The sequence below is a fragment of the Nasonia vitripennis genome, chromosome 5 (genome assembly GCF_009193385.2).
Source record: "Nasonia vitripennis strain AsymCx chromosome 5, Nvit_psr_1.1, whole genome shotgun sequence".
NCBI classification, from domain to species: Eukaryota; Metazoa; Arthropoda; class Insecta; order Hymenoptera; family Pteromalidae; genus Nasonia; species Nasonia vitripennis.
Genome location: NC_045761.1, coordinates 2,532,215 through 2,541,070, shown reverse-complemented (window position 1 = coordinate 2,541,070; position 8,856 = coordinate 2,532,215). Strand labels below are relative to the sequence as shown.

The window sequence follows — 8,856 nt, the reverse complement described above, 5'->3', positions numbered from 1 at the left end:
TTAAACTTAATGAAATTAGAACTTTAGAAAACTTATAGATTGCCATAATTTATAATTACATAGATATAAACACGAATTCTCAGCGCTATCAATAATTAATTTTAATTCTTTGTAGGATTTAAAGAGGATTAACTAGTTTCTATACTATTGACACTTTTAGTATACACATTTTTAGACTAAAATCTAATTAACAATTACAATCTTTTCACCAAATCTCAATCAGATTTCTTCATTAATAGAATACTACTAGCGATTCCATTCTATTACAAAAACTAATATTAGTATCTAGTATCGAATTGTGATAACACTTAGAATTCACGAATACCTACTAATGACCAATGGAGGACGACAATATTAGACTTATCACTTCTTTTCTGCACAAGTAAATGTTTCTAAATTACTTATCAAATTTATAAGGAAACTGCACCTTTTTTAGTCATATCATTAGATGATAATTTTTTTACTTCTCACAGGATTGTGGAATTTAACAAGTAGTGTTATAAAAAAAAACAAATCAATATCGTTAACAAACTTCACTGTGAACGTGTTGTCGGGCACGTTCATCAGTTCAATAAGTCTCAAAATCAAAACATGAAGAAATCACGCCGTTTCAAACGTTCAACTTTGTTAAATTTTTAACAATCACCACCCCAAGATGTTTCGCAATTCCATACTTCGTCCGCGCTCAAAACGCAGACCTTCCTTATGTTTTGATTTTGTGAATCGATAAAAAAAAAAGTATCACGACAAAAAAAGAATAAGTTCAGCACAACTCCTAAGAAGCAAGAACGTGAAAAGGCACGAAAGCTTATATTCAAACTCTAGAATGAAATTAGCTCAAGAGCATCGATACCAATTAAATCGTCTGTCTACAGTAGTGCACCGCAGGGGTTCGCAATATAGTACGTATATATAATCGTAGAAGGAAAAAAAGCATCCTATATATATATAGCCGGATAATAAAGCAAACGAATAAAGAGCAGGTAGAAATTGGTCAAGTGACACCGGTGAGCACCAAGGGAGAATTTCTTTTTTACGATGCACGCAACATGTATAGCTCTCAGCTGATGTAATAAAAAAAAAATTTGCCCGGGACACGACACTTCCAGCACGCAAAGCATCCCCCCCTTCGTTTCTTTCTTACATGCGCTTTTAAAACGCTCGATCACGTAAATTTCGCTGTCTCTTTCTTTCTTTTCCCCATTTAGGAGGCGAAATTTTTTTAACGGTGCAATAAACTTTTCCAACGGCAACGACTGCGCCGCCGTCGAGACGGAGACATGCACGAAAACTCCGGGGAAACCGGCGGAGCTGCCGAGTCGGTAATAACAATAATTATTATCTCCTATACGTTATGGTATATGTATATATATAGTATCTAAAATTGGCTAGCTTATAATACCCGCTATACTTTGCGTGCTCGCAGGGACTACGTGTCCTCATGCTCCGGTGCTCTTTGCCTTATACTCCCACCCTCTGCCGATTTTGCGACCTTTTTTTCCCTGCTTCGCTTTTTATTTCATTAATATGTCGAGGGTGCGCACAAAGAGCCGCAGTTTTCCTCCAATTCTCGACGGATCTGGTTCTCCACTCTACTTTATAGTGTATGGGGGGGGGGGGTTGTCGTGTACTTACCTTTTATCTCACTTGAATTCTGAGCAGAGGAGCTTGACAATTAGAGGACGATCAAGATGTTGGCACGAAAAAGGGTGACGTTTCCTTATGAGTTCGATTTGAAATTTAATTTACCCAAACTTTTTATTTATGGCAATTCGATCGACGAGCAAAGCTTTTTTCACTTATTTCCATCGCGTTTGTTCCAAAGGGAGGTTTGCGCGGTGACAAGGGACGAAAGATGACGAAAAAGAACGCGCCAGCCGCGCTCCAAACCGAGGTGACGACGGACGAGGAATGGGCCAAGATCCTGGAGCGAAAAGGATTAGTCCGTATGCACTCGATTTACCATCGTATATTTATGTAGAATTCACTCTTGGAAAAATAAAAACAAACTATAACGACTTTGGTGTACCTATGCGAATCAGTCGCGGATGTCTACTCCGAGTGGAGCGGACCCTGCACCGGTATGGTCAGCATTCTGAAGAAGGTGAAGATGGAAATCGGAGGTGACAATCTGAGCTACGCTACGGTAACGTATACACTGGTTTGAAATTGAAAAGAAAAGTAGAGCATATTTTTGTTGAGAACACAGTTTTGAACATATAGGCCAGGTGCGACCACATAGCGTCGTTAGCTCGATTCCGGGGCAAGAGCGAACCCACGTGGATGTTCATCCGTGTAAGTTGAGGCTCTTCGCGTGGCTCGACGATAACCAATTTAGTTTTATATAATTTTTATCAGGATGGAAAAATGGTTAATCTAATTTTCGGAGCAAACTGCCCTGAGCTCTTGGATCACCTGACGAGAGAATTGAAGAGACTCCAGACTGGCGAAACTCCAGAGTCTGTTTTCTATCTAGTTTCTTTTTCAATTCATCGCGTTTCCAGAATAATAAGAGACGATCTTGCGCTCAGGTTCTCGATGTCGGTGTCCGACACAAGTCCAAAGGAAGCCGAGAGAATGAAAGCGATCGAGGCAGCAATGCAAGCCAAAGAAGCCGCTAGAATCGCCCGAATAGGTCTCGTTTGCTACGACGATCATTTTCACCGCGATTTCACAGACAGACTAAAAAAAAAAAAGAAAATCAAACGATATTACAGAGGCCGAAGCGAAGGAGAAATACGAAGCGGAACTTGGACACCTCGTGAATTCGCTGAGTCGGGAGACCTTCATCATCCTATTTCCCTGGATCTTCAAAGACGAGGAAGGAAATAAAAGAGACAAGAAATCTAGTCCACCATACATCGAGCTCGTCGAACAACTGCTGCCCGAGAACTTCACGATCGAGCAAGAATTGAAGAAGCAGTTGGACGCCGATATCCTCGCGGAAATGCAGAAAGAGGTAAGAAGAGAGTCAAGATTTAACAACAAAGGATAATCTAATTGAAAATTTAACGATCCGCGCAGTGCGAGTACGTTCTGAGCGAAGAGACCAAACGCCTTCTGACCGAAGGCAAGTGTCTCTGCTTACGGCTGAAGGTCGTGGATAAGATTCCCGAAGCTGACATCGACAACCTACTCTTCAACATACTGTTCGGAGAGCCTCGAGTACCCGAGACACCTGAAGCTCTGCTGGAGGGCTGCTTCGTGCAAAGGAACTTGCCTCCGCTGCGAGAATTCATCAAAGACACCGTGAGCATAGCGTCTTCTCCGGAGATGCTGCTGTGCCTCACGACAGTCTGGGTACCACTGAACTCCAGGAACAAGGCTATGACCTTCCGTGTCATATTCGCGAAATATGTCGAGACTACCTACCCGGTAATACAGAAACTTCGATTTATTTGAGAAATCGGCGAACGTAGCTGTGCATTAAATCTAATCGTTTTTCAGTACGAGGATTTGGATAGCAACGTTCCCACGATAATGTTCAAGTACGACAGTACGAGGAGGAAGGAGCTGCAGGTGGTTCTGGAAATGTACAGCAACGAAGTGGTTCATTTCGGAGTCTTCGAGAGGGATCGACTACCCGACGCCAAGTTGATAGCCTCGAGTATAGAAGAATTCGAAAACGAAGTCAAAGAAAAATCCAGGTACCGCAAAATCCCATTCGCGAGATATAAGAGCAAAAATTAACGTTTTGACATTACAGCTACGAGGTATTCGTCTGCGTCGTCAAGAAAGTCGGCTCCGAGGCATTCCTATCGTTCGCGGGCATAGGCCCGTACCACGTGAGCGAGAGTCCGGAGAAGGCCATCGAGGAGGCTAAGCAGTACTTCCCGCGCAAGTCGACTACGGTAGAGGAGACCCAATCGGACGAGGAGGACAAGGTCGTAGAGGAGACGATGGCCGCTTAATCAAACCGTAAATACAACAGTCTCTTCTTTTCTTAAACGCGTGAATAACAATACAGTCCAGTAGCTTATGTAAATACCGAATTTTATTTTCCACAACTCTCACTTACAACGCGCTCTTTATGGTAAAAACGGTTTACTTCTTGTAACCGCAGCTGCGCCTGCGACCTCGTGCCCTCTCGAACTTACGTCCCTTGGAACGTACGAGCGGCTTGGTGTGAGAGTGCGGTACACCCGGAGCTGGTCCGAAGTGTTTGACGGCTTCACGGCCCTTGCGTGGTCCTTGGATGAGCACGGTCTTGCGGCCAGTGGGCGATTTCAGGGCCAGCTGGTCGAAGGTAATGATCTCTCCGCCGGCTTTCAGGATGCGGCCACGCGCCTTCTCGGTGACGCGGAGAGCGCAAACCTGTAGAGAAAGATCAAGCGGTTTAGTTTTGAAGGCGTGGAAAAAAAAATTGTAAAAATTTGAATAAAGATGACTTTTTATTAATGAACTGTATCAGTCAATATAACGACCTTTCTTATATGACAGAAAGACTGAATAGGAAGACTGAATTTATTCTAGCAAACGTTTAAATTGAATAAGGGCATTGATTGGCCCAGACACAGAGTGCAGTTTGCAGATGTTTAACAATCAATTATATTCAAGGCAAACAAACCAACAATTCGGTCATTACTATTGAGAAATACTGAGATATTGATTTTTTATGGTAGAGAAACACTTACAGTCAGTTTGGGAACCTCAAAGATTCTGGCATCATCAGTAACTGTGCCAACAATGACGGCAATGCAGTTTTCACGGCCTGGCTTCTTCATGAACCTGGTCACACGGGCCAGGGAAATTGGTGGGCGGTGGATTCTGCTCATAAACAACCTCTTAAGGATGATTTTGTTGAATTTAGAGTTGGTCCTCCTTGCCAAGAATCTGTACAACTGTGGAGCAACATGATCGCGTTAATTCTTTTTATTCTTGAAAAATAGTCATGAGTGCTAGTATTTTTATTGCTCTGTCACAGCCAATATAACGATCTTTCTTATAATAAAACAGAAAGATTGAATAGGAAGGCTGTACCTACTCTAGCGAACGTTCAAATTGGATCAGAGCATGAGTAGTCTCAGACACAGAGTGCGGTTCGCATAACTCCGAAATGAAAATTTTTAATTCAAGTTGCAATTACAATTGGATTCGAGTAAACACAATCAATTTGCAAATGGTACTCCAATTTATAAACAAAAAGTTGCTCACGTGAGTCAAGACAACATGTTCAAACTAACCTATCAAAAGTCAACAATGAAAAAAAAAGTCTGCTCGCGCCCCACGAAAATTGTATTTGCAGCAAACCACCCACCCAACGGAGTAAGCCTTTGTCTGCCCGAAAACTCGATAAACCATATGAATAAAACTGACAAACAATCAGTCAACATACCTTCACCAGAAGTCGTAGGTACACATCCTGCGACTTGGGCTCCGTTCGCCGCACTTTTCGGTCGTGTTTGTGGTTAATGTCGATACCCTAAAATCAAAATAACCATCGTCAACGTTAGGGCACATCTTGCACTTACTCAAAATCATGTCAATAATCGCGGATGGAACTCAAAAATCAAGATTATCGCGGATTTTGCGAGCGCATATGACGACTCGGCACTGCTCACCATTTTGACGAGTAGGAAAAGAAACGACGGCCACGTTCACGCAAGCGGCTAGCGGCCCGATCGCGCAGCTCCGGAAAACGGAAATCAAGAGAGCGCTGCTGCTGGACCAGGTCCCGAAGCGCATGCGTGAAACTACAGTCGCGGGGCCGCGGCGCGAGTTGCGGTTAGGTCGTTGTTCGGCGGCAGTTGCGCGCGGAGAACTAGTTGTTTTTTTGGTTAACTTTGGTTTTTGCGGAAAAGTATGATTTAGTTGTATGAAAGCTTAGAAGAAATTCAGCTTAGCAGATATGGGGGACTTTCACTCGCCGATGCGGCTCATTTCGCCCAGTGCACGGTTTGTAATTCTGTTTTGGAGTTTTGTTCTTTGTTGATCAGTGTACTGTGCGAATAGTCATTTGTTAGGCATATTTGCTGAGTAATAATAGAAGGGTGAATTAATTGTTGATTATCATTTCAGGGTTTTAACTCCAAAACCACAGGTCCAGCAGACTCTGGATGTTCGTCAAACACAGAAGAAGGCAAAGAATGCCATAACTTTGTTTATCATCAATAGTACTTTATTTGGAGTTGTGATATTTGATATGTACGATTTTTTATGCTTCGTGCTCCTACATTACTATATTTCATCTGCAAAAAGATACATGCTTTCATAATGATTTTTAGATTTTATGGAGGGATTGCTTACAAACCTTTTTCATGGATCGAATGGTTCTTAGCAACCGTATTTGGCCTCAATTCCATACACCACTTGATAAAATATTCAATGGCCATGTTCAGTTTGAGACCTGTTGTTTTAACTTCAAAGCAGAGAAAACTTTTGGGAATATCTGAAGATGATCCACTTTTTAAAAATGAGGTTCCTGTGCCTCAAAAACCAGTAGAACCAAGTTCACCGCTCAACTATTCTTGTATAAATTTAAGCAGGCATTCTAATACTCTAGGAAATACTAGTTTGAATGATTCGAGTAAGTTTCTTATAATTTGTTTCTCTACAATCAATACTATTGGTTGCTTTTTAATCAAAGGATATTTTAGCTTCTAGTCCTTTTTCAAAGTACAACAATTCTTTGACACGAAGAACAACAATGAGTCCAAACGTAAGTGTCAACAAATCATACAATAGCTCCATGAGTGCTAGCTTTACTGGTGAAGACCTTATCCAAGATGAATCTGGATTGCAAACTTATCTGAAAGAAGTGAGCCAAAAAGAAAGAAAATCTGCTCATTCTACTAATGTTGATCAGCCATCCAATTTGTTGAGTTCTTTTTGGTCATATCCAGCAACTCGCAGTCCTGGAGAAGTGTCATCATTGCTAAGAAGGTGTGCTTATCAATTGGCACCTACAGTCGATAAATCCAAATCATCTAGTCCTGGTGTTGAAGAAGGCAGTTCTCCAAGAGCATTTGGAACACCTGATGTTTGGAGAAAATATCGAATTGACCCAGCAAAAGTCAATCAGTGGATTGCCAATTTACGCATGGTAAAATCAAAACCTCTTCTAAGAATCATTTTTATTAAAATTCAAATATTAAATTTTTTTTCTCATGCAGTGGATTAGCAAGACTGTCGTCGAGAGAGTTGCGTCGGAAATAGACAATGTATGCACAAGTTTAGTCCGTCACGGATTGAGCGATTCTCAACCAGGAAACGTTGGTCTGGATAAACTACGGAAACTTGCGCAATCCTTTTCAGTAACTGTCATACCAACTCTTCCAGCTTTAGTTCCTTTTCTTGAACTGTCAAGCAATCAAGATTATCTCGTGAAGAGAATTAAGGTTCTTGCCAAAGGTGGCTCTATGAGTGAGTTCAAATGGAACAGTGGAGGATCACATAATGGAAAAGAATGGGACTCTAGTCTTCCTACTGATACAGCGGTATATTCCTTAAGAGACTTTAGTTAAAACTCAATGCTTTATAAAATTTTTTCTTTTTAATAAAAAGACACCTTTACAGATTATCATGCATCTGGTATCAACCTACATGGATACACAACTTGAAGCACCCTTAAATCAACCTGATGCTAGGCCTTTTACTTCTATGTATACAGTAAAATCAGGTTTCGAATTGCCTCGCAATAAAGGACCAATAATAGTATGCCAGTCTACAAATCCACCGCATTATTGTCTCGCTCTTTCTGGAGATTCAACAGCTCACGACTACGAAGATGTTCCTCGGGTAAATGCCTTTTTGATCTAACAAAAATTATCTCAGATGCTGTTTATTCAAATTTATATTTGTTTCTGTTTTAGGGAAGAAATAATTTGTTCCATACACTGCTACTTTTCCTTTACATTGTGAAAACTCGAGATCACGGTATGCTTGGTCGCGTCAATCTTGGTATGTCTGGTGTGAATGTCTTATGGGTGATTGACTAAGCTTAGTGAGTTTTCTTTGGTAAGCTAGTATTTATGGATGTAAGAAGCTTTTTGGGTTTGAATGATAATTTATTTGATCACAATTATTTAAGTTCATTTTCGAGAATTGAGTTATGGAAACTGAATGATGACACTGTTGAGAACAGCTGCGTGAGCATTCTATGAAATAAGTATTGAAAGTAAAGAAGAGGGTATTTTTGTATAAAATGTATATATTATTTTTTTTAAAGCATCATTTTTGTAAAAAAAAAAAACATAACCTGGATCAAAGATTCTGGTGTCTTCCAGTGACGCACACATCATTGTAATGTAAAATTCATTGACTCGAATTTGTAAAATGAATAAAAGACTTACCAATTTTCTAAGCAGGTTCGAAAAACTCTATTTTGAAAATTTCGAAAATTATTGTTAGCGATGTGTACGTGCCATTTCTCTCGCATTATATTATAATCAATCGCCATAGCGAAGTATTCATCAATTTCGCGTTCGCTCTCAAAGCTGTAGTAATCGTTACGAATTTGCTTATCGACTTTTCCATCTTCCAAAGCAGCGCAACTGAATACTCGAGCTCGTTACGCTAATATTTTATTTCGGTTTGCGCGTCTTAATGGATTCTTTAACATGTTTCCCAATTGAATATTTCCCGTGGAATTCCCGCAGGTATATGAGAGAGCGCCTGCAGGAAAGTTTCGAATTTCGCAAATGGCACGAGGAAACTCGTTGGCGGCGTCCCGAACTTTCCCGAGTTCCATGCGTAAATGCTCAAGTTTAATGTGCTTTTTTTTTTACATTGACTCTGAACTTGGTATCTGATTAGATGAATTTACCTTGCATTTCAGTCGATTGTAGAAATTTACACGGATACGCTGTTCAAGTGCACACAGCCATTGCACAATCGTACCGTAAACGCTCTAGATTA

The 8,856-nt window shown here is 40.7% G+C and overlaps 3 protein-coding genes across 6 annotated transcripts; 2 read left to right on the top strand and 1 right to left on the bottom strand.

Annotated features, from left to right (window-relative positions):
* The first annotated feature begins 521 nt into the window (after positions 1-521).
* LOC100678333 lies at positions 522-4,185 on the top strand. 4 transcript variants are annotated; one of them, XM_016986883.3, is made up of 12 exons: positions 522-902; positions 984-1,007; positions 1,209-1,322; positions 1,826-1,946; positions 2,043-2,146; positions 2,224-2,295; positions 2,359-2,459; positions 2,532-2,635; positions 2,718-2,959; positions 3,025-3,375; positions 3,448-3,647; positions 3,707-4,185. In XM_016986883.3, exons 3-12 carry the CDS (start codon positions 1,281-1,283, stop codon positions 3,909-3,911), a joined length of 1,542 nt encoding a protein of 513 aa, XP_016842372.1. In that variant the 5' UTR covers positions 522-902; positions 984-1,007; positions 1,209-1,280; the 3' UTR covers positions 3,912-4,185. The 4 variants fall into 4 exon arrangements, with proteins under 4 accessions (XP_016842372.1, XP_032456476.1, XP_016842371.1 ...); XM_032600585.1 differs by having other exon boundaries at positions 979-1,069; XM_016986882.3 differs by lacking the exon at positions 984-1,007.
* Positions 3,973-5,697, bottom strand: LOC103315334 (60S ribosomal protein L18). Its single transcript, XM_008203692.2, has 4 exons — positions 5,562-5,697; positions 5,336-5,422; positions 4,635-4,841; positions 3,973-4,314 (listed from the first exon to the last, which is right to left on the bottom strand). Exons 1-4 carry the CDS (start codon positions 5,562-5,564, stop codon positions 4,045-4,047), a joined length of 567 nt encoding a protein of 188 aa, XP_008201914.1. The 5' UTR covers positions 5,565-5,697; the 3' UTR covers positions 3,973-4,044.
* A 4-nt stretch (positions 5,698-5,701) lies between these two features.
* LOC100123197 (transmembrane protein 209) lies at positions 5,702-8,321 on the top strand. Its single transcript, XM_003425241.4, has 7 exons — positions 5,702-5,895; positions 6,019-6,144; positions 6,225-6,526; positions 6,597-7,042; positions 7,113-7,436; positions 7,516-7,737; positions 7,812-8,321. Exons 1-7 carry the CDS (start codon positions 5,849-5,851, stop codon positions 7,935-7,937), a joined length of 1,593 nt encoding a protein of 530 aa, XP_003425289.1. The 5' UTR covers positions 5,702-5,848; the 3' UTR covers positions 7,938-8,321.
* Positions 8,322-8,856: the final 535 nt, after the last annotated feature.